Source organism: Diorhabda sublineata, chromosome 8 (assembly GCF_026230105.1).
Source record: "Diorhabda sublineata isolate icDioSubl1.1 chromosome 8, icDioSubl1.1, whole genome shotgun sequence".
NCBI lineage: Eukaryota > Metazoa > Arthropoda > Insecta > Coleoptera > Chrysomelidae > Diorhabda > Diorhabda sublineata.
In genome coordinates this window covers 23,311,092-23,336,777 of record NC_079481.1, presented here as the reverse complement: position 1 = coordinate 23,336,777, position 25,686 = coordinate 23,311,092, and the positions used below count along the sequence as shown (strand labels likewise).

Sequence of the window (25,686 nt, the reverse complement as noted above, 5' to 3'; positions counted from 1 at the left end):
TTTATTTACCTTCATATTCACACCATAATCAGGCCAATCTTAGTGTATAAATACATATATTTAGGCTACTGTAAATAGCTCTGGTTGGTAATAAAAACTTTTAAGGTCCATAATTGTGCATTGTTCAATGTAAAGATATAGGTAATTCTAATTTATTCTCTGCTCTATTAGTGTTTTAATTGTGAACATATAGTCAAAGGTATTACAGACTTTTCTGAAGTTCCATGGTTCTGTTGTCTGGTGTATTTGTTAGAGTAAAAGTAATAAATTCGGTGAATTTGGTAAAATTTAAATTTACCGGTTAGTTCATAAAATCCCTAACTCGTAATGGGGAATGTGATAAAAGTGATTTCAGAAGCATATAGTTCTAACTTCGTTGCATGTAGACGTTTTTTCGCTACCCTTTCGTAAAAAATAAACATTGAATAATAACTGGTATGGTTGAACGTATGGTTGAACGTTTTAATTCCAAATTACTTGATATTATGGATACCAAGAAAAAGAAACAATGGTTAGGTTAGAAGTCATGATATTTATCACATTCCATATTACGAGTTTGGTTTTTTATGAACTAACCGGTAAATTTGATGAATATAAAATAATTTCAAAATAATTCAATGGTGATTATGTGAAATCAACGGTAATTTTATGTAATCATCGATTTATCATTTTTACTGTAACATATCTACATCTAGCTAGTGGGCAACGTGGTAAACCTGTGAAATATTTTATTGATTAATCATAGAATTGAGATTGTTCGTAATGTGAATAGTCCTCTCTATTCCACTTCTCAAATATGATATCACTATCATTTTATTTAGGAACTGTTTCTTCCTTATAAAATCTTTGATTAACTTATTAAATGTAACTGATGATCATGCGATTTGATTTTTGTTATTTAGAAGTTTCAATTTCATATTATTCTTTCCCAATAGTTATAAAAAAAATTCATTTAAGATTATTTTCTTTATATTTGTATGGGTACCTTTTTTAGTATATAACTCTTGAAAAGAACGCTCAACATTTATTAATCTGTATTTCAACAATTATTTTTCGTACTGTTAATTCCGTAGCAGTAAATAGTGAAAATAAACTCATCATCTTTATATATTTTGTAATCTAATTTTCAGAAAGTACAAAGCCGGACCATATAAAAAACACATAATTTTATTCAGGGAAATTTTTCATATCATCTTCTTCATCTGTTGAATTTTGATCTACCATATGAAGCATATCTGTTTGTGCTTCATTCTCATTTTGATTGTTTTCTCTTAAAACTGTCATCATTTGAGGTGAATACTGTTCGACCTAAAACATTAAATATTACCTAATTTAATATCAATCAAACTTCTATTGAAGATAGTTTGGATACAGCTTTTAAAATCCCAATGTCCTAGTAAAAATCGTTTATATAAATTGTGATAAATTTTTCAGCAACAAATAATTACGCTGCATTTATTTCAACTAATATGACTGTAACATTTATGTGCTAAGTCAAGCAGTGGCAGGTCTTCTCAGTATGCTAATATAGCCTCTTCAGTAAAATTGTGTTATGTCCAGAAACATTGATCTTTAACAACGTATTTACATCAAGTTTTGTTTGCAATTAAAAACAAAGGGCTGAACTTTGTCTGTAAACAATTATTATGCGTGAAAAAATTTGCAAAATATGGACGTGGAAGTTAGTCAATTAGTGATTGGGTCACCGTAATATTTGCAAAACCACGTGTGAAGAAGTAACTTATAAATGTATTCAATAAATTATTTTTCCAATCTTATAAATAATAATTAATAAATAATAATAATAATAATAAAGCCCCCAAATTCATTCGCTTCGATCCAGCTTCTATGTCAGCTGTTCGTACAGCCGTACACCAATTATGTTCTAAATATTTTTGAATAAATTAACTGTAAGAGGAGTTCTCTATTACCAGACGGCTTAAAAGTTTCTACAATGTTCTAGAATTATTGCAAGAGCATATATAAGACAGGAGCTCTCGGTAGAGCAGATAGTTGAAATCACTACTGTTGAATAAATTTCACCCGTATAAAATCAAAATTCTTCAACAGCTTTTTAACGACGATTTTAGCGGAACGATTGAATTTTGTAAAATAATGACTGCTTATATTATTAAAAACCATAATATATTGCAGAATATTCACTTTACTGGTGAGTGCAGGCTTCTTCTCAATGGAGATAGATCTTATTCCCTTTTAACAAGCTGGAGCTCCACTACATCCCTATTTCTCGTTTTTGTACAGTAGCAGATGGATTGGTCGAAGAGGCGTTATAGAATTGCCACCTACCACTATCGCCCCACTAAGCGGATCTAGATTTCTTCGTCTAGCTTTAAAATCCATTTTTTATTAAAACAGCCTCGAGATTTGTATCCAACCTTTTAAGAGTTATGATGTAAATAAAATCAAAAGCAGTCTACAAACTGTGCATCATAAAAATGAGTGTGACGAAAAATATAAAAAGAAGCAATCTCATATGCAACATCTGACATTTAAACCCGATATCTGAAGGCAGCTTGACATGTTGCGAGACAATTTGCAACAAATTGCATGCACTTTTTTCAAAAATCGAAATATTTCATAGATTAATATTGCACGACGTTTGACATTACCTCTCTTACCACTACAACCACTAACAAAAATTTCATAAGTAAATTAAACAAATTCCTAACGTCAAATTTTATTTAATATTTTGAGGCAAGTTTAGAAATGAAAATAACAAAGCTAAGTAAAATGGTCAATTCTCCTTAGAATTGCAGCTTGTACGCAATAAAAATAGCATCAAATTGTTAATGTAGCAAGTACGAGATTTTGTATGAAACAATCAGCAGAACTCCATCTGCACATGCTTTTGATCAAGAAATATTGAATCTTGCACATTTGATTGCATAGATATATTATTATACAGCAGCGTTCCCCAAAAAGTGCGTGACGGCCAGGCATTGGGTCGTAGCAAAAATGATGGAAACACAAAAATCTATAACTTAATATTTTTTGAAACTTTTCCAAGTACTGCAGTTAGTAATCCTTAACCACCGTTTTCTACGGGACCTTTTAAATTCAAATGCTGTGTTTGTTTGATTTAGATTCGTTATTTAGTGCTTTCTCCTGTGCGCCGTGCACTTGAGTGCATCAAAACAAGGGGATAGTAGCTGTTATTATCTATTATCAATAGCATCTTCATAATAGTAAGTAATAAAAATATCTTTTCTTATAAATTATTAATAAACAAATCAAATATTTTCAAAGTATACGGAAAAATCGGTATCTAATTGAAAAAATGACCCTGAAAACAACGACTTTCAAAAGGACATTTCAAATATTTTAAAACATTACATTTATTCATTGAAATTTATTCAAAATGCGATCAGAAAAATTTACATTCAGTATAGGTACATTTCCTGGCCTCATTGTATGGATTAAAGTCGAACTTTCTCTAGAGAGGATGGAATGGCTCTAATTATATTCACATTTATAGAAAACAAATCAGCTACGTTTATTTGTCTTGTATAGAACAGGAAAATGTATAAACCAAATGGTTCGAAAAAATATTTTTGCTAAAATTCCTAAGAAAATTACAGAATTTTTAAAACTGCCTAATGTCATAAATTATATCGGCTTTAGTTTGAGAAAAGCATCGGCAAGTTTACTTGCAAATTATGGAGTAGATATTCTTGCTTTAAAGCAACACGGAGGTAGGAAGTCTACGAATATCGATGAAGGATTTGCGCAGCCATCTCTCGCAAAAAAGCGAAAAATTTCGAACCAAATTATGAGTCACGGAAGTTGATGAAATTGATTGTAATCAGCCAAGTATGAGTACTTCCGGAGGATACCAGCTAAGTAATTTTGGAAATTATTAATGTTATTAATGGAAATATCACGAAAACTGCGATGGTTTTAGCTCTCACTTCTAGTGGTATTCAAACCACTGCTCAAAATTGCACGTCAAACATTAGTAAAAATAATAACTCTACCACAAATTAAACATAATGTGGGATGCAATAATGAAAACAGCGTGCCTGTAAGTTATACTGTACCTACTTCTTACTTTTAGCTTTTTAATAAATTTTGTTTTTTAGTTTCATAAATAAATTATATAAAAATGACTATAACATGGGAGTAAAGTGATTACTGCTCCTCGAGAGGAAATGTAGCACTTTCCTCCCTTGTTTTACAAATAGTTTTTGAAGACTACTCTCCGGATATTTATTCAAATAATATGTGGATCGATATTGAAAAGAAAAAATACTTAAAATCAGAGTTTGAAACTGTACCACTAAATATTTTCTGGTTGCGTTGTCACAACGAATACCCCAGCATAAGCTAAGAAACGATACGATTTTTAATGCCTTTTGTCACCATTAAATCGTGTGAAACTCCGTTATCAGCTAGTACGAAACACATTGGAAGTCGAACATAATTTGAGAATCAAATTTACATCATAAAATTTGAAAGTAGTATGTGAAAAAAAAAACAACAGCATCCTTCGCTCAAAGGTCAAATATAAAACGAAATTTATGAGATTTACTTTAAGTTTTTGATGATAATTGTCCTCAATTACTCATGTTTTTGTTGTATAATTAATTTGCAATTTTTGTAAATGAAATAAATAAATAACTGGAATTTTGATTTTTATTGAAAAATAAAAATTATGTTTTTGAGATTATCAGAGTCTTATTATATATTATATTATTTATAAACATAATTAAATATTCATAGTACATTATAGTACTGCATTTAAATAGTTTCTAAAAAAATGTTCTCTTACCTTATCCAAGAGAGATTCCGGATATCCAGGTGAATAGTATCGAACTATTTCTTCTGGGAAGCAAGAATTAATAACAGTGATGTATTCAAAAAGTGTTGTACCAGGCTTCGCATCCAGCAATTGTACTTTTTTCAACCCACCTGTTGTCACAAACAATCGCCTAGCTTTGGGATCTTGCGGTAAGAGCTTAAATCATAAATTTATTAGCTTATCATAGATTATATTATACAAAATGTAGGTGTGTAATATTATCCCACATTCCCAATGACAACCCAAAACGAAGAATTCAAATTTCATTTGCTGCATAGGATGCATAGTTTTGAGTTCGAACTAGATTTGATAACGTCTTACACATTAGAACATGATTCTTAAGGATAATTTTTTTGAGATCTCGACCATCCTAGTATGGTATTTTGGATAATTATGCATAAATCAAAAAGGAATTAAGAGTGCTTGAGTGAAAAAAGAAAACTGTTTTAGGACGCGTGATATTGCAATACCAGTGTCGTATTAATCAGAGGAGCTTGAAATGAATTTTCGATTGTAATAAATAATGTATCTTGAAAACTTGAAAAATAATTATTCTAAAGATATTTATTTATGAGTGAAAATTCTCAATGCATTTTTTTCATCAATAAAAAATTACAACAACATTTGGTTATTTATTATTATAAGATTTTTTCATTTTTTGTGTACAGGGTGTTTCAAAAAAAGGTGATCCCGTCTCTAGGATAGATAGAAAAAGGAAAAACATTTTGGGGTTTGCTCAGTAAAAAATTTTCATAACCCCATCGTATTCAAGATAAAAGAAGTTGAAGAAAAAAATATAAACATTTTTTACGATTTTGTTGCAACTACTGGCAACATTGTATCAAAATTTTATACGAATGTTTTGAAAGCAGATACGTCCAAAGAATTTGTTTTTATATCTGACTCATAGAGGGCGCTAGTTACACGGTTCATATTAAGTAGTATTCAAAAGAACTTTTTCAATATTAGATTTATTAAACAAAATTTCAAGAGAACCTGAACATCATTTAATTTGTCACAAAAAGGATATTTTTTATACAACTCGATACTGTGTACCGTTTTTGGAATATTTTGATTTGAATATTTTAAAGTAATAACCGACGTTGGTATGAAGTAGTGACTAATGTATTAAGACACAAAAACAAATTCATTAGATGTATCAGCTTCCAAAACATATTCGTATAAAATTTCAATACAATGTTGCCAGTAGTTGCGGCAAAATTGTAAAAAATGTGTATATTTTTTTCTTCAACGCCTTTTATCTTGTATACGGATGGGGTTACGGAAATTTTTTACTGAGCAAACCTCAAAATGTTTTTCCTTTTTCTATCTATCCTAGAGACGGGATCACCTTTTTCGAAACACCCTTTATGTATGAAAAGTAGTACAAGTTATGAGAGAGTAACATGCCGATCGTATTTCCGTCAAATAGTTTTCTTCTATTTTATATCCGCTTTCTATATCTAATTTCACTACCTGCTTCGTTTGATTCTATATAAAGTAGGAGAGTCTAATGTTTAAAATCTTACTCCTTCAGCGTTTACCAGAAATTAAAACAATGCCAAAGTTTTACCGAAATTTATAGTGATGTTTATCTTTATACTCACTGTTTTGTAACTCCTAGATCACGACAAAAAAAGCTCGATTACCAGTAGCAGTACCAATGGCTACATCACCATCAACCCTAGACCACAGTACAGAGCTGCCAAAATAAGAAAATAGTCAACCCGGACGCAATGATTATAGGTCCGGTTGACCGCAGGCTGGAACTAGTGTGTAGTGATCGATTTGTATTTTTAGTTGTCAATACCAACTTATTTTTGATGCAACGTCCTGAATATTTTTCATTTTTTGGATTCTTTAAAAAATTTTAGACATAATTACATTAAATTACTGATATGAATTAAAAAAAAATACAAAAAGAGTTTTATTTTGTAATAAATCTGAAAACACTTAATATTTACGAAAAAGTTGATGATAATTATAAGACATTGTATATGAATTATGCTTAGAATTTTCTATAGAATCAAAAAAAAAACAATATAAAGGCGCTTGCATTTAAAATAAGAAAGTTGATATTGGTCACATGACACACCCCGTAAATATTTTTAAATTAGCAATTAAAAATACAAATCTACGTTTCCAAGCGTTTTTCAAACACGCTCTCATTTATTTATAATCGAATTTAGTCAATTTGGCCGTTCCACACTTTTTATTGAAACACTCGCTTTGTTAGATGGCATAGATTGTTTCAGTTTTTCCTACTTTTTCTTAGTTTGGCCAGTTAGAACCGTATTATAAATTACGTTCTTAAAGCCTCTCCAAACACTGTAAGTAAAATCAAAATAATACAAAATTCACTACGCCTTTGGAGTTTTTACTGTTAAGTGAGAGATATCAAATGAAGTCTCAAGGTCGACAGCACATTTGGAAAAATAGCTTTGTCCAATAACCAATTTAAGATAACTTAATACGCATATGTACTTGATTAATCACCAGTTCTCGATTTTATTTACTTCAAACCATTTCATAAACATAGGAAAAATATACTTGTCGACCACTGCTAGTGTTAATGTTTAGATAGAACATAAATAAGTTAATTGAGCTCAATTCATGTTTACAGTGAAGGTTTTTAGTATTGGGTATAAGCAACCCACTAATTCGTAATTAGTGATAATCTGTATCGACGTGTTCCGCGACACGAAATTGTTACTGAACTACGAATGACAATTAAGTGGACATCCGACCAGTCTTTGAACTGATTAGGAATCAGAATTCAGTATATTGAATATTTCTTCCAAGTTTATGAAAATACATTTCTTAAAACTAAAAAATATCTTTGAAATTTTTAAAAAAGAAACTGGCACTTTACATGTCGAGATTATAGGGTAAAATGAACTAATATTTAAATAATAAAAGTTCAGGATATAACTTTTTCGAAAAGAAAAATGCTACCCCAAAAATCTAAAATCATTTTAAGCTTCATAAATTTCTTGTAACCCAATTCTCACTACTTTTCCACCGTGTTTTAGTTAAATTTATTGCTTCTGTATTATATTTTATGTTCGTGGTGTCAATTTGAATATACCACGCCCTTATTATTTTCTTTCCAGTAAACAAGATGAGAAATCGAAAAAAAAACAGATCATTTTTATTTTGTAGGTGACATTTCAAACGAGGTTCAGTCCCCTAGGATGGGTAGATGTCAAATTAAATATTAATTTATGCTTCTAAATGTTCTTGATTTTATGTCTCATCTGATTTAAAAATAAGTTTCTTCTATAGTTTTTAAAAAATTTGACGTTTCAACTTCTTTTAGTCTTTGAATATTAATGCTAATGTAATAATATTAATGCTAATGATTATTAATTTTTATTTAACTGAGTACCTCAAAGGGTAGAAGTTTTAGTAGCTCCGTTTCAAATGCTGTATGTAGATTTTCAAATACTGAAGTCAGTCTACCTTCAGTCTCTGAAGACGATAGCTTGGTATTCGAAAATCGCATTAGACAGTGTAATTGTGAGTGTTGGTGTTTAAACAAGGTTTAAACCTAATTTTATTGACTTTTGATAAAGTAGAAAAATTTTTTGTTATGTCAATGGATCAAGGTAGAAAAAGACAGAACCAGTTTAATTAGAATTGTATTCATTTAAGGTCCATTTCATATGTCCAAAATACATTTCGTTATGTCATCTTTGAAAAAATAATATATTTTTTTAGTTTGTGTTTTTTTCAAAAATGCAATAATGTTAAATCTTAAAAATTTTATCAATGAACATTTGGACAACAAAGTTGGAATTTTATTCATTTGAGCTACTTTTTAAAAGTAAGGTGGCCTTCAATAAATTATTCTCATTTTACTATTGTTTATATGCAATATGGTCATTTCGTAGATTATTAGATGTTTACAAAATTGTAAAATTCATATCTTTTTCAATTTTTACTGCCGTGCTATATGAGAGAGAGAGAGAGAGAGAGAAATGCTTTATTGTCAAAAAATTGTTACAATTTGTAGAAAAAATTGTGTAAAAACTAAAAAACAAACATAAAAATAAGTAGATAAAGATAAAAATAAAATAAAATTTCAATATACAGAAGAAAACCATAATGAATAACAAAATTATAGATAATAGTTATAAGTTATAATTAAAATATACGTCCATAGCAAAATTAAACCAGTATGCAGCATGCCCGGAATTGAATATTATATTTCTACAAGACGTCGATTTGAGTACTCAACCAACGACAAGCAACATACGTGAAGTATCTGCACCACGTGTACTTCCAGATGAATCTTTAGCATCGCTCAGTAATTTCCAGAATATACCAAGCCGTGAAGAATTAGGAGTGGACGAAGGAGAACTCGAAGAGGCAAAGCAAAACTGCTCAAGTGCAATTACAAGCTGTAGAGAGATTAGCTTCGGCCATAGAAGCTTCAACTCCAGTCGTGAATTTTCCAAATTTTCCCAGTGTGTCTCCTATTCCTCCAGTTCCACCTGTTACCGAAATGAGCGCTTTCGCACAATTGACCAAGGCGATACTCAATCAAATCGATAATCAGAATGATCGACAAGATGTGATGGACAACGTATACATTTTTTTGAGCTCGGAGATTAGAAGACTGCGTGAACGAAACAATCAGTAAATAAAAATGCCTTGTGTATTATATCATGTGATAGAAGAAGAAGAAGAAGAAGAAATACATTTTTCCAACTATACATTAATCATATAATATATTTGAAATAGACGCTACTTTAACATAACAGTTTCAAACGCACTTACAGGCTTTCATCACTTTTGGTAACAGCTCTCTTTTGTAGTTTGAAGATACGCTCAAATTGAGTCGCACCATACGTACCCCAGAAGGAAAGAGCATATCAGAGATGTGACTCAATAAGGGCATAATAAACTGTTAAGAAGGTGGATATGTACAGTTCTTTGGAAACTGATCTTAGCACAAAACAGGAGGAACTTAAGTTTTTAGATAAGGCGGCAATATGTAACTCCCATTTTAAAGAATTGTCTACAAGAAGCCCCAAGAATTTTATAGATTCAACGACGTCAATGATGGTGTTATTTAATAAAAAAAGGCTGCAATTTACGTTCTATATGGTAAAGATTTAGTTTTGTAAACCTTGAGATACAGAAGAATTTTACTACTGATGTCTTAATAGGCGACGTCGTTTATAAACAGAGGAAACAAAATAAGACCTAGTACTGAGCCTTGGGGCACTCCACATTCTATTGGCTTGCGAGAAGACATCGTTGTATCATCCCTTACCAGCTAACTTTGGTTGGTATGACTTAAACCATGAGAGAGGTGTTCCCCTTAAACCGTAGCACTGCAATTTGTTGATTAAAATATTATGATTAACACAATCGAAAGCATTAGAAAAATCACAAAAAGTTGTTGCATTGGAGTGATATTGAGTCTGGGATACATTAAAGAACTGGAAAATAATTAAAATTTTTACACTTGGGCATAATTACTATTAAATGTCAATTTTTATTAGCTGGTTGTTTTAATATGCGAAAAAATAATTCCACAGATAGCCTTCTTTATTATTTTTTGAAATGACGAAATGGAAACCAAAATTGTTAAGGGTTGATATATTTACAGTGAAATCCTGTTATAAATCATAAGAAAACAACGGTGAAAACAACGGTGCTGTGAAATGAAAACGGATTTCCAGTTAATGTCTTTTTTATGACCGGTTATTTCTTACTATTACAACAATTTTATTTTGAAATCATTAATTCATCTATAATGTATGTAAGTTTATGAGGTACTAAATTTTAAATTAGAAAACTAGGACAATTACCGAAATAATTATATAAATTTCTTCAATTTCTAATTATCAAGAACATTTGGAAACATGAAAAATTATTGTGGATATTATATTGAATATGGATATTTAATGATTCATAATGGAATGGAAGAAAAACTAAAATTTCATTAGATAATAATAACAGTCGAAACTCTAAATTGTTCTATTTTAGTACTAATATAACATATTTGGTTTCGAAATCCTTAACATACACCAAATATCTTTTATTTAATATTTCTTGATGCATTAATTTATATCCTATAAGAATCCTATAAAGACGTGTGAGGCACGACGGCGTGGCTCCGAAGCGCCGAATGACAAAATTCATAACATTGTCAAAACCAAATTTAAAATGATATAAAACAGTGAGGATTTTCTAAGTATTACATTGTTTTTATTTGTTTATCATTCTATTTTTACTCTTTGAAAAGAGGGAACCGAATTTTTTGAATATAATACAGTAGTACCTCCTAAGTCGAAAACCTCGAAACCAAACTCGAAAAAATCTTTTTTCTCCTTCGCTTTCAAGCACCAAAACCTCTGTTGAATGAATAAACGTTTATTCAATCGAGTTAAAATCTCAATCTCAAACAACAGATATATATATATATATATATATATATATATATATATATATATATATATATATATATATATATATATATATATATATAGTTTTTAAAAGAAAGATAAATTTTGACGTTTCGACTTTTCTTTAAATCTTTATCCAAAATATGATATTGATACTGACAATTTGATTATTTATATTGATTAATAGATTACCTTCATCATGAATATCAAAATAAGGATAAAATCAACTTAGAACTTTGTTCCAATAAGAAAAATTAATTTTTTCAAGGTTTCCACATCTCAAATATATTAAATTTATTAGAATTCACAAAATAGAGCTATAAATTTTATTTAAATTATTTAGATCTTTTTTATCATTTATAGCTTTTTCGTTCTTATGAATGTGAATCATTTCTAAAAATTCTCTTTTTCGTGTATTAGATTCTGTTTCAAGAATTTATGAATCTTTATAATTGAATTTATGTTTTTTTGATATTTCATGGTTCGTTAATGCAGTTCTATTTTATTTATCCTATTGATGACCTCTTATTCTATTTTCTAAATACTGAGATGTTTTAAATTTTAATTTACTGAAATATTTGGATAATATATTATGTCCTCTATGACGTATACTATTATCAATATTAATGTCCTGAGTGCATGTCAAATTGTCGATAATTTAATTTTCTCGAGTGCGCGAATGCGCACGAGAGGAAATTATGAGACAATTTGACATGCACGAGAGGGCATTTTGGCAGACTATTTCCTGAGAAAAATTTAATTTAAAATAAACAATAATTGTTCCTTTTCTTAAAATATAAAATTAAAACCAAATGATGTTTATTAATCCTAGACGAAAATTTGGCACTAGTGCAAATTATCGATAATTTGCACTAGTGCAGTATTATCACTGAAATTTGATCGTTGCTAGGTAAACATAAAATATTACAGCTTTTTGGTTGGCTTAAATTTTTCGAAGGAAATAGTCATATTTATTGAAATAATTCGATAATTATTGGGAAAGTCTTTGTACACATGGTAAGGAAAAATGTTTTATATTTTGATGTTTCGTTTTTGTTTTGTTTTTGAATTGATTGTAGTATCTGTTTATCCTTTTCTTGAATATGTTATCATTTTTTTCGGATAATTATTTTATTTCAATGCAGTTTTTGCTTTTTGAATAGCTAAGCATCTAAATTCAGGATCTGATAGTTGGATAGATCTATCAGCCAAACTTATTATCACTGATCATATATTCGTGTCTCATAGGGTGACACGAATTGAAGTTTAAATATCTTGAGGACCAAGTTGGTTTCGTATACCATTCGGTTCTTATGTTATTGTTAATTTTATATAATGTGACATCAAGAAAATTGATTGTATTATTTTACTCGACCCCGATTGTGAATTGAAGTTTTTCATGATAAGAATTGAATTTTTTACTTATGTTTTCAATTTGATTCTTTGGTACAGCAGTAATGCAATCGTCTACATATCAGGAAAAGAATGGAATATTTATATCAAGTTTGCTTTGAACGGTTTCCTCAAGATCTTCCATTACCAATAATTGTGCTATAACATTTGAAATGGAAGCTTCCATAGCACAACCATCAATTTGTTTGTATATTTCATTTTCATATTTGAAATATGTTGATGTAAGTGTGAGTTCTATAGCTTTTATAAATTAATTTTGAGGTATTTCTATAGATCAATATAAATAAGCAAATTGTCAGTGTCAATATCATATTTTGATAAAGACTTGGAGGAAAGTCGAAACGTCAAAATTTATCTTTCTTTTAAAAACAATAAAAAAAACTAATTTTAAAACAGAAGAGACCTAAAATCAAGAACATTTAGATGCATTAATATATCAAAAGGTCCAAGAAATAAGAAATTGTAGAAATTTATATATATATATATATATATATATATATATATATATATATATACAGTGCTTTTCATATAAAAGTATCGACCTTTAATAACTTTTGTAATACTGGTATTTAGAAAAAATCCAAAAACACGTCAATTTATGTTGGAAGGGGCAAGCATTATGGCTTATTTAAACTTACTGGAAAAGCCACCCCCTCACCCCTAGCAGCATGCCCTTTATTTTTTTAAATTACTTTTCATATTTTTTATGTAAAATTCGGATAATCCTCTTTGAGCTGATTTCAAAAATGTATAATACTTGTAGGTTAAAGTGGTTAGTTTATGAGATAAACAATTTTTCTTTTAAGAGCACAAATTTTATTTATTATTTACTTTCACCTTATTTGCCTGTACTAAAATGGGTTGTACAACAGTTCAAACTCTTTAATCTTTTTAACTGTGCTATTTATTATGAAGCCATAATGCTTGCCTCTTCCAACATAAATTGACGTGTTTTTGGATTTTTTCTAAATACCAGTATTACAAAAGTTATTAAAGGTGGATACTTTTATCTGAAAAGCACTGTATATATATATATATATATATATATATATATATATATATATATATATATATATTGAACATATTAAAATTAAATACATACAAAAACATATTAAATTTCAAGGTGATCAAAGGTGAGTGGGTTAAGCTTAAGGTTAAGGTTATGCATAATTACCGGTATCTGTTTTCAATTTAAGACAGCGACATTACTTTTGTGTCCCCTTTTTATTTATACAGAATTCTTCGAACTCCGCTGCCTATCTTATCGTTCATTATCATTATCATATAATTAGTTTTCTTATTCGATTCCTCCGTGATTACCGCGGTTTTCTTCTCTTTCTGTTTTGTGAGATCCCCTCCCCCATCATCCAAATCAACTCCTTTTTCTCAATATGTTCTATAATTGTTTCTTTCATGTTCATTCGCTCTTTTATTGTCCAGGTGTCAGATCAGATCCATATACATACCAACGTACTCCTAATCATTGTAATGTACATTCTCAGTTTTCATTGTTTTAAATATTCATAGTTTTCACATATCGCTATAATTCTATGTCTGTCGGTTGTGTTAACGTAAGTGAAGGGTAACGCCATATTTACCAACTGTCATAAATTCTACATAATTTTGTAGCTTATAGAGAGTAGTTGAAATATTTATTATCATTATTATTAATAATCCCGTTTCTATTATCTTCTCATAATAAATCTCCAGTAAATTCAATGATTTATAAATGTATGAAAACATTATCTATGACGTGTCGCTACTGACTTCAGATGGACTTTGGATTTTATGCTGTACAGAAGTAGGCCATTATTCAATTCCAGTTGTTCAAGGTAGTTATTTATTCATCAAAGTATCATTATTACTCAATCAAACTGACTAATAACAGTAATAACTAAACTGCGGAAATCAGATGACATTGCTATTATTCCAGGTTCAATATATGACTATTCATATGAAATTAAATGTGTTATACAATGCTTTGTCCAAGTTTATAATTGTAAACCACTAGAAGTAACCTTCTAATTTTTCATAATAACCACACGGATTCTGCTTTAATTTGTTTCTAAGCTAAACAATGTATACATTTTCATTTTTTTTCTTGTTATTATCTGATTTTTGAATGATTGGCGCTTAGTATGAATACAGTGTCCACAAATTAATATTACATTCATCTTCCCTGTACCTTTGTTCAGTTGTTGCTTCATATTTTATACCGTTATCAAGAACAGATCAATATCCTTGATTTTTATGATACTCGGAATCAGCATTTATATCTTCTGGCTTCCGAAGTTGCAAGGACTTCAAATTAATAACCAACCAACTAGTATATCTAATAATCTGTAGAGTTTAGTGAGCCTGAAAAAGTTTTCACACAGTTTCATGAAATAATGATGTCGCAAATTTGTCTGTAACGTATGTAGTCTTTGTTCAGTAACATCAAATCTAAGAGATTAAATTCTTTGTCAAATAATACAAGAGTAAACTTGAACGTGGCTGAAGAATCTCAAGAAGGAACAGTTTCTAGATGAGCTACTGTCTCTATGAATTCCTAATTTACCAACATAAAACGCACTCCAGAAGCCAGCGTGCGTAGTTAGCTAATGGACACGTGTAAATAACGAAAAGATGCAAAGTCAACAGATTAATTCTCATGAAGCTTGCCAACCTCGTTCTGTTTCACTTAGTGTGCATTCCACGTGCTGGACGCTGGACGATGAGAATCTATCTCATTATTTGATTCAGTATGGTATATTATAAGTACTTTTAAAGCATTCTTGTGACGCACCACCAAATATTTTACTATCGCCGCAGAATATATTTTGACTTCACTTTAATGTAAATCAGCTAAGCACTCCACTAAAAAATTCAATACCTTACAAATTATAATATAACCTCTTAAAGCTTTCGCTTTATTTTTTCTGTTTTATCATTAATTATCTTACACAAACAAAAAATGTACAGCCCAAAATTCTCTACAGATTGGTATCCAAGTATTTTTTCTAACCTCAAAATTTTCACCGTAAAATGGATTCATGTACTCAAAAGCATTTTGAATTGCGGATAACTCGAAAACTATGAGGATTTCTACACAAACTCTCGGGACAAACGTCTCCTAACCTCAAAATTTCCATTATAAAAGGGTTTGAGCGCTTAAAAATATTTTGGTTCGCGAATAATTCTTACTAAATACACTGAACTAAAGTACAAACATTTATTTCCTGTTAATACTACCACTTTCAGTAATAAAATAAATAAATGTTTGCCTGGACTCAACAAATTGACCTACATTCAAATGAATTACTAGGTATTCGAGCAACAATTGAATTTTTCTAAGAATTCACAAATTAGTATGCACTTTCCCTCAACTGGATGGTTCTCAGGAAAACTGTGCAAGGCCACAAAATTTCAGATTCTTTCCTCCACAATTCAATTTCGGCACTGGTTTCAGTCAAAAATCCTGTTTATTTTTGTAAAAAATACGGTTCTGACACTACAGTAATGCAATCTGGACTTGGAATCTGTTTACTTCTAAACATGACATCTGCGCAAGCGCGTGGTTGTCGGTGATCATCTCTACATTTGGCAAGATTACTCGTGGGAAAGAGACGACGACTTGGATATTTAAGGACATATTTTTAACATTGTAATAATAAGGATACAACACCTCGAGAATGTTTTTGTATAATCTTGAAGCTGAGATTCTAAGCTTCAAAATGAGTACCCACATTTTTGTGGAAGAGAAACTATTAAGAAGTCTGTGAATATTGAAATAATAATCAACTAAGAATGAAGATTGTCTTCATGATCGCTTTTTTAAAAAGTTTGTTCATTTGGAACCAAGTAGTTCATGTGTGATATATACATGAAAATATTGATGATAACACGAACGCCAAATCTCTCGTTGAATTTGCTTGTTTATATGGAGATTGATGAAATATATCCATTGAAACTTTAAGATCTTATGTGGCCAAGTAGAAAATAGAAATCTTAACCATCATGGGGCATTTTGATTTTTTGAAAACGAAGTAGTTTTCCAAGAGTTAGAACAGTTTCCATGTGCGCCTGGAACGTAATTGACTTGAATTCGCACCGGTGGAAATTCGTGAGCGGATGCTCCGGCTTTCGGCTTTGAGGGAGATTTACTGAGAACTATTGTTTTTTGAAGAAAATTTTGTGCTCCATATTTTTTGTCTCGGCAGTTTGTGTCGAAATACTCATAGTTTTCGAGTTATCCGCAATTCAAAATGTTTTTGAGTACATGAACCCATTTTAAGGTAAAAATTTTGAGGGTAGGAAAAAATTCTTGAGTATCAATCTGTAGAGAATTTTGTGCTGTACATTTTTTGTTCCAGTACTTTTTCGAATTCCACGTAGTTTTCGAGTTATTCGCGATTCCAAATATTTTTGAGTGTATAAGCCCATAAGGATAAAATTTTAGGTTAGGAACAAATACCTGGAATACTTTTTTTGAGAGAATTTTGTACTCTACAGTTTTTGTTACAGCAGTTTTTTCGAATTCTTCTTCGTTTTCGAGTTATTCGTGTTTCAATAATTTTTTGAGTTACAATTTCCAAAATTTTCGAAAACCCGTGTCCGTGATATTGTTAAGAGTTGCTAGGCTTATTCAGTAACCGAAACACTCTAGAAAATCAGAAGCCCACAATTTAATTTCGGGTTTAATTCTATTTTACCTGGACTATTACCAATATATGTTCTTCAAAATATAAATATCAATATCGATTGTATTGTTTTGTTCGGTAGGGTATAACTTATCCAATCAAGTAATTTTGTTTGAAGCGTTGTTCCTGTTAGCTGGAGTTTTAAAAACTCAACTTAAACACTATTGTTTATTAGAATTTGTCTTTTTTGTTCAAAATTATCATTTTCCTATTTATTTAAATCTATAAAATAAAAGCAATTTCAAGAATCAAAATAATTATTACTATTACAGAAATCTATAATATTATTAAAATTTATTAAAGAAGGTTGTTTAAGAGAAAGAATTATTTATTTTACTAAAATTAGTTAAGCTTTATTTCAATCATAACATCCATCCATTAAAAATTTAATACGATTAGCGTTAATAATATTAATTATATTAATAGTGAATTTCAAAAATGGATTGTGTAATCTATAAATGTTATTTTTAACAGAATTGTTTTGATGTTAAAACCCAATTAGGTTAATGTGAATGTCAACATAAAGTGTCAGTCTTGATTATTGATATGGAAGCGGGTATTATTTTTTATTAGGTTGATTCCTATTACGGAGTCATCGAAAATTAGATTTGGGTGATCATGCATATTTCAGACTATGATATGGGTACCAGAAGCTCGGATAATATTTCGGGTTTTTCACTATAATTTGATCCTCCGTTAATTTTAATATATAGAATATAATAAATGCCACTTCATTCTTTACAATGAGATATTTTTTGTTATCTCTAGTTTCCAATATATAAGTGGTAATGGTAGGCGGTAATAAATTACAAAACTTTTTTGTGAGAAGAACAATGGAACTGATCTCACGATTAACCGATATTTTACATTTAACCTAATCTACTAAATACTTTACTGTCCTGAGTATTCCCAATGGTTCACTTAAGAAATAGACTTTACTCCTGTGATTACTATCTTTTGAACTGGGATTTTACACTTTTAACTTTTATTTGAGCCTCCGGACTGTATCTTGATTATCGAGAAGTTCAAACATTATATTACGACACAGCAAAACCGATAATGAAAGCGCCATATACTTAGGAGGAATAGAAATAAAGCAAGTCGAACCTTTTTGCTATTTAGGCAGCATAATAAGTATACAAGGAGGTATTGAAAATTTATAAGAAGAAAACGTCTTCAACAAGTATCTCAAGAACAACAAAACTAAGACTATTTCAGAACAATGTTAAACGTGTTCTGTTATATGGGGCCGAAACTTGGACATATAATTGAACGATGTTCCAGAAAATTAAAACGTTCATCAACAGGTGCTTATGAGTTATCTGCAAAATTTTTGCCCAAATAGAAAAAAAGGTTGAATACCTTAGGTCATACACTACAGAAAGCAGCAACAAATATAACCAGAGGAGCGTTTAAGTGTAATTCAACAGGCAGAAGGAAAAGAGGCAGATCTATACGAACATGGAGAAGAGCTACAGAAAGAACTGCGACATATAAACTTAATGTGGGAAGAGGCAACAGAAATAGCCAAAAACTGGAAAAAATGGAGAACCCTCATTAACAAAATTGGACGGAACGCATAACACGATGCTTGACTTCATCGTTTTACCACAGATGCTGAAACACCGACAGGGGATCTTTAATTCTATAGGAGCTATATGACGATGATGATATGGAGTTCCTGCTGTAGATCTTTGTTGTGTACATACCATATTCGGTTTTGGACTATTTGCAGGGAAGTATAACCACTTTTAATAGTCCAATCCCATAGTTGTAAACTACTGGTTTGAGTATTTATTTATATATTAGAGATAATACCATAACTTGTTGAGGAATTGGAAAAAGTAATAATTGGAACATTTTTAAAAAGAATGTATGGAATCATTCCGATTTTTTCTATTTTTTTTCTGATAATTTCAGCAATTTACCTCGTATTAACCTCACCCGAGAATCCCCATGCTAAGTTTTAATAGGAAAATTATGAAATAATCCTATTAAGTGACCGCAAAACATAATACCCAAGTTTCATAAAAATTAATAGCTTTACACAACATTTTTAACTTTACAACTGGCCTAAAAGTATAATATCTGGTAATTTAATTACTACTGTCGGGAAAGTTGGATTATTTGTACTTAAATTGAGACCCAAAAACTATCTCTGCTCACTGCACACTGACCTTACCTTGAAAAGTTGTGAGATTATATGGAAAGTAACCTAGCATTGTAACGCGTTAATAATTATAACCTTAAACTGAGAAAAACAACCCAATTAAATCGGTAACTTGTCTGTTGCTGAGACCAGACGCTTAAGAAAATCAACTTCTTGTTTCCAAATTCGACTTCAATATTAAATCAATGAAATTCTACATTATTTTATAGTTCGGGAAGTCCGGGAAGGGATTTAGTACGGTACAAGATAGAGTTTTATGGACGAGGCGACAAAGAAGCCGAGTTAAGAATATCTAACCAAGTATATCATAATATGTTTTTTATTATACTGTTTTTGGTTTGAAATAAAAAGCAAAATTTTATATGTATATATATATATACAGTGCTTTTCAGATAAAAGTATCCACCTTTAATAACTTTTGTAATACTGGTATTTAGAAAAAATCCAAAAACACGTCAATTTATGTTGGAAGGGGCAAGCATTATGGCTTATTTAAACTTACTGGAAAAGCCACCCCCTCCCCCCTAGCAGCATCCCCTTTATTTTTTTAAATTACTTTTCATATTTTTTATGTAAAATTTGGATACTCCTCTTTGAGCTGATTTCAAAAATGTATAATACTTGTAGGATAATACCCCCATAAAAAGAAGTCTAGGGGTGTTAAATCCGGTGACCTAGGTGGCCACTCCATCATCTGCCCCCTTCTACCTATCCAACGAGCGGGGAATGTTTCGTTTAAAAATTGTCGGACAGGCATAGCATAGTGTGGGGGAGTTCCGTCTTGTTGAAATACCAGTAAATGTTCGGAAAGGTTATCATCATTTTCTATTATTGTTGTAATACGTGGGTCAACCCCTTCCCTGAGTAACTCAAGATATGATTCACCATTTAAATTTCCGTTGATGAAGAAAGGTCCGACAATGTGGTCACCTAGGATACCACACCAAACGTTTAACTTTTGGGGATGTTGTGTATGGAATTCACGCATAATATGTGGATCACTTTCAGCCCAATATCTACAATTATGCCTACTTACTAAGCCATTTAATGACCATGAGCATTCATCAGAAAAGCAAATATTGTTTAACAATTGTGGATTGTTATTGATAATTTGCGTCATTGATTCGCAAAACTCTAGACGACGATCAAAATCATCTTCATTCAACTCGTGCACCAACTTAACTTTGTATGGGTGGTACTTGAATTTATGTAGAACTCGGAAAACTGTAGAAGATGAAACACCGATCGCTCTACTTATTGTTGACAACGATTGGGCTTGTTGAGCCTCTAAGCTGACTTGCCCTAAAATTGCCACTTGGATTGCTTCGTTATTTACGAGTCCCTCTCGCTTATGCACTTTATTGCAAACAGACCCTGTTGTGGTAAATTTCTCCATCAGTTGAATTACATACTTATGAGTTGCATGTCTTCCGTCATGTAATTCGTTAAATATTCTAGCAGCAGCTCTTGCACAATTATTATTTTGGTAGTATAAACCGACAATTTCAATTCTTTCTTGCAAAGAGTAAACCATTTCAGAGAAACAAAATAAATAATGTATCAAATTACACTATCAATAGTGACTACAAATTCTAGTTGACAATGTCAAACTTTAATAAAAAGTAGAGTTTTTTGTTGTTTGGATTTTTTGAAGTAGAATAAATAGCACAGTTAAAAAGATTAAAGAGCTTGAACTGTTGTACAACCCATTTTAGTACAGGCAAATAAGGTGAAAGTAAATAATAAGTAAAATTTGTGCTCTCAAAAGAAAAATTGTTTATCTCATAAACTAACCACTTTAACCTACAAGTATTATACATTTTTGAAATCAGCTCAAAGAGGAGTATCCAAATTTTACATAAAAAATATGAAAAGTCGTTTAAAAAAATAAAGGGGATGCTGCTAGGAGTGAGGGGGTGGCTTTTCCAGTAAGTTTAAATAAGCCATAATGCTTGCCCCTCCGAACATAAATTGACGTGTTTTTGGATTTTTTCTAAATACCAGTATTACAAAAGTTATTAGAGGTGGATACTTTTATCTGAAAAGCACTGTACATATATATATATATATATATATATATATATATATATATATATATATATATGTTTCTAAATCTTTTGTTTCACTTTTGTGTCACTAATTTTGAAACAAAAGAGACCTAAAATCAAAAAGATTTACAAACATAAAAATCAGAGGTCGCTAAGGTAACATTTTAAACAAAGGCAGACATTGAATTTTTGGAAATATTGGGATTAGAAGAATTAAAGAGTACTGTAAAGTGCAAGAAGAATACTGTAAAGTAACAGGGTAACAGGATACCATAAAGTGCCATTTTCCAAACTCAAATTAGTACTGTGAAGTCGACTTTACAGTACAGTATGAAAAAAAGGTTATTTTATTCATTATAAGAATAGAAGAATATTTTACCAAAAACTTTGGCTGAGGTATAATGATATAACTATAGTTTATTTGAAAATGAATGATAGATAGAAACAGTCTATATGCAATATTGGAAAGTGTAAACAAGTAAGTATTAAATTTTCACTAGATTTTAGTATGACCACCCTAAAAAACCTCAAATACAATAAATCATAAAATGTAAATAAACAAGCCTAAAGATATAAATCATTAATTAATATCTCAGCGATAGGGAACTAATAAATTTATTCAACATAAAAAATAATAAATCATCAATAATAAGAATCGACATTTATTTCTATAATAACACTATACTGGATATTAGGTTGGAATATTACCATAGAATTAAGTGATAAATATACATAAATTCAAGTTTATATAATTCACCCCATATTTTAAAACTTTTGCAAGTGCAAATGGAACAAAAAATAACAAAGTTCAATCACTGAACTTTTATTGGAAACTTTCTATTCTGCAAAAATTATAATAATGATAAGGAGTGATTTATATTAAATAAAAAATATGCTTAAGCACCACAAAAGCTGGGTAAAGAATTGAAACCACAAACAAGGTCATCCTTTCAAATAAGAGCCAAGACCAAAGATATTTTCCTTTTTTTAAAGCAAATAATGTATATTTTTTGCATATCACACAAAAAATATGAGAATGAGAAAAAAATTTATCTGTGTCCCGAATGAAATGTTGCTTATATCTGGTGACAAAACATGCAAATCAACATGGACTTAATATATTTTTCATTTCAAATATTTTTGACGTTTCTATTTAAACAATTTCCAAAAATGTGTTAAATAGCCTATTGACTAAGTGACCGAAAATAGTGGAGTGATTTCGTAGGAGAAAATAAAAGTAATAATGGAAATGATTTATTGCGTTTTTAATTTGCTGACTGGTGAAATTATTATAAACATGACCGAGTTTATTATAGCTGAATTAACGTCATTATAGGTCATCTCTTCAGTCGAAGTTTGCTAATAATAACCGATATTCACTTAATAAAAAACGAACATAAAGAAAAATATTTTCTAAAGTAATATAGTACATATTAAACCTTGATATTATTGACTTTATTCTTGAATAATTTACGTTAAGGGTCTTGTGAGTTATAAAAAAGTTAAAATATTTCTTTTTTTAAATTTATACTTATTTACAGTAAACTACTGAAGCTGGGTTTCAGCAACGGTCAAAATTAAAACTAAATTAAAATTAACGGCACAAGTATGATAATCCACTCCACAACGATCATCATGAAACTCTATACATAGACTATTGATATTACGAGAAATCGATTTATCATATCTATGCGGAAACATTTAGTTCCGGAGATACCGGAAGTGGCCATTATCTCAAGAAATCTAACAGGTATCGAACCATGGATAAAATTTTTTAATTGGACTTAAATCTATAACTTCTGCATTTGATAATAATTTTTTTATTTCTTCTATTAATGAAATGAATTCTTTCTTGGTGATTGACCCACTCGTGAGTGTGACTTTCGTACTTTTTTGATAAAAATGATGCATTTGAATACTTTTTTCACTTGATGAGATCTATCAAACAAAGTTATCCATGGTTCGACTCTGTTAGCCTTCCTGTATCCCGGAAGTAAATGTTTCCGCATAGATATGATAAATCGATTTCTCGTATCATCAATAGTCTATGTATAAAGTTTCAAGATTACTGTCGTGGGGTGGCTTATCATACTCTTACCGAATTAACATTAACTATACTTTCTTGGTGGTAATTTTTTGGTTTATGCAGTAAATTCAGGATAATTATTAATTACTGATTAGCCAATAGAAATTCTCTGTATGGGTCTTTTTTTTTCATGCAAATGTGGAAAGCTCCTGACACTGTGTATAAACCACAAACACCATTTCAGTGTCTTGGAACTAGTAATTCAATGTGTTACGAGGATATATTGAAAAATTCTTAGCCTACTATAGAACCAAACAAAATTTCAATGTCAATATATTTTATTACTCAACATATTCTCCTTTTAATTGGATACATTTATTACAGCGAACCTGCATCTTCTCTAGACCTTTCAAAAAAATGTTTCTCATTGCTGTGCAAACCAGACCTCCACAACTTTTATTACTTCCTCGTTGGAAGAAAATTTACGACCTTTCAAACTTTTTTCTAGTTGAGGAAAGAGATGATAGTCGGACGGAGCCAAATCTGCTGAATAAGGGGGGTGTTCTAGTAATTCAAACCCTAAATCACGTGTGTGTGTGTGTGTGCAGGGGCGTTTTCCTGCGAAAACAAAACCCCTTTAGATAGCTTTCCGCGTCTTTTCTCTTCAATTCTTTCCCGTAGAGTGGTCAGTAATGTCGAATAGTAATCTTCAGTTATTGTTCTACCCTTATCCAAACAATCAATTATGATTACTCAATGGCAATCCCAAAAAACTAAGCAAGAACTTTTCCAGCCGATTTTTGGACACGAACCTTTTTAGGTCTTGGAGAACCAGAGTGTCGCCATTCCATCGATTGTTGCTTTGTTTTTGGATCGTAGAAAGATACCCAAGTCTCATCCATAGTAACAATTCGGCAATGCTTCTAGCCTTGCACGCTTTTGGTCAACATTCAAATATTTGGGGATCCATTTTGCAGCAATTTTTCTCATGTTGACTTGAACTATATGATGAACGAGATCGGATGAAATATTCAGTGCTTCAATTTGACGGTCTGATAAAATATGTCATGAACTGGAACGATATTTTCGGGGAATGGCACAGAAACGGGCCCTTCTAGGTTAACTAGATATCAATACATCCTCGTAATTTTTCATTTTGGCTGCATAATCCAAGCTTGACATAACTTCTAATCATGAATCATAAGTCGTGCTATTGTGACTTCTAATGCAATCCATTAATGGATATTTGTGGTGACATTTTCCGCTATTTGTCCATTTCTTGCGGTGGCATTGTCTGATATTTCGCATCCAAGACACTTTTCTTTTTCCGATCTCTTTTCTACCTTCGATCTTGCCATCAATTAACAGTTGTAGGAATTGATATTTCACATTTCGAATTCTGCACGAAGCCGTTTTCTTGCTATTATTAATTTCAAAGAACTCTCGTTCTTTGATAACACATCTTAGTATCTCTTCAATTGTTAGTCTAGCTGCCCAGGGTACTTTAAAGATTGTGAGATATATTTACATATCAAAAGCCTCTTATTTATTAAATACATTCTTCTTGAATATTCAACCTTCCATATCTTAGAGAAATACCGACCACACGTAGCATTTCATGAATCTCAATTGTAGAAAATGAAAGTCGGAACAGGTAAACACTCTTGGAAGTTTCAGGAATGCCTGTCAGGCCTGTTCGATGCGGTATATTTCTTTATCTGATGTCTAGTCTTCAGAAAGCCATATGCCAAAATTCTTAAATTTCCTTACTTTATAGGCCTCGCGTCAAATGTTATGCTGGAATTTTCGTACATACTGCGATTTCTAGATATGATCATAAATTTTGTTTTTTTTTATGTGTATTGTAACTTGTTCACTTCTAAACAATTGATTATTAAACTTCTTTGCAATTTGGGGCATATTTAGAATTATGTGCTTTTGACTTTGGTGAGGGTGGGAAATAGTATATTAACGATGTTTCTCCATTCGACGTACTTAAATGACAAAGCTTTTATCGATCAGGATTCCCAACAAAATTAGACAACGCCAAGCTGAGGGCATAATTGGAAACAAAAATATCGAGATCCATATTAACACAACCTTGTTAAC

General features: G+C 30.6%; 1 protein-coding gene across 1 annotated transcript in view; it reads right to left on the bottom strand.

Annotated features, from left to right (window-relative positions):
• Positions 1 to 1,102: 1,102 nt before the first annotated feature.
• Positions 1,103 to 25,686, bottom strand: part of LOC130447243 (sperm-associated antigen 6-like) — a 68,798-nt gene continuing 44,214 nt past the window's right edge. Inside the window, exons 7-8 of the mRNA XM_056783951.1 lie at positions 4,790 to 4,975; positions 1,103 to 1,308 (exon numbers count right to left, since the gene is read on the bottom strand). Of these exons, the coding sequence (XP_056639929.1) occupies positions 1,168 to 1,308; positions 4,790 to 4,975 (327 nt within the window). The 3' untranslated portion in view covers positions 1,103 to 1,167. The remainder of the gene's footprint in view (positions 1,309 to 4,789; positions 4,976 to 25,686) is intronic.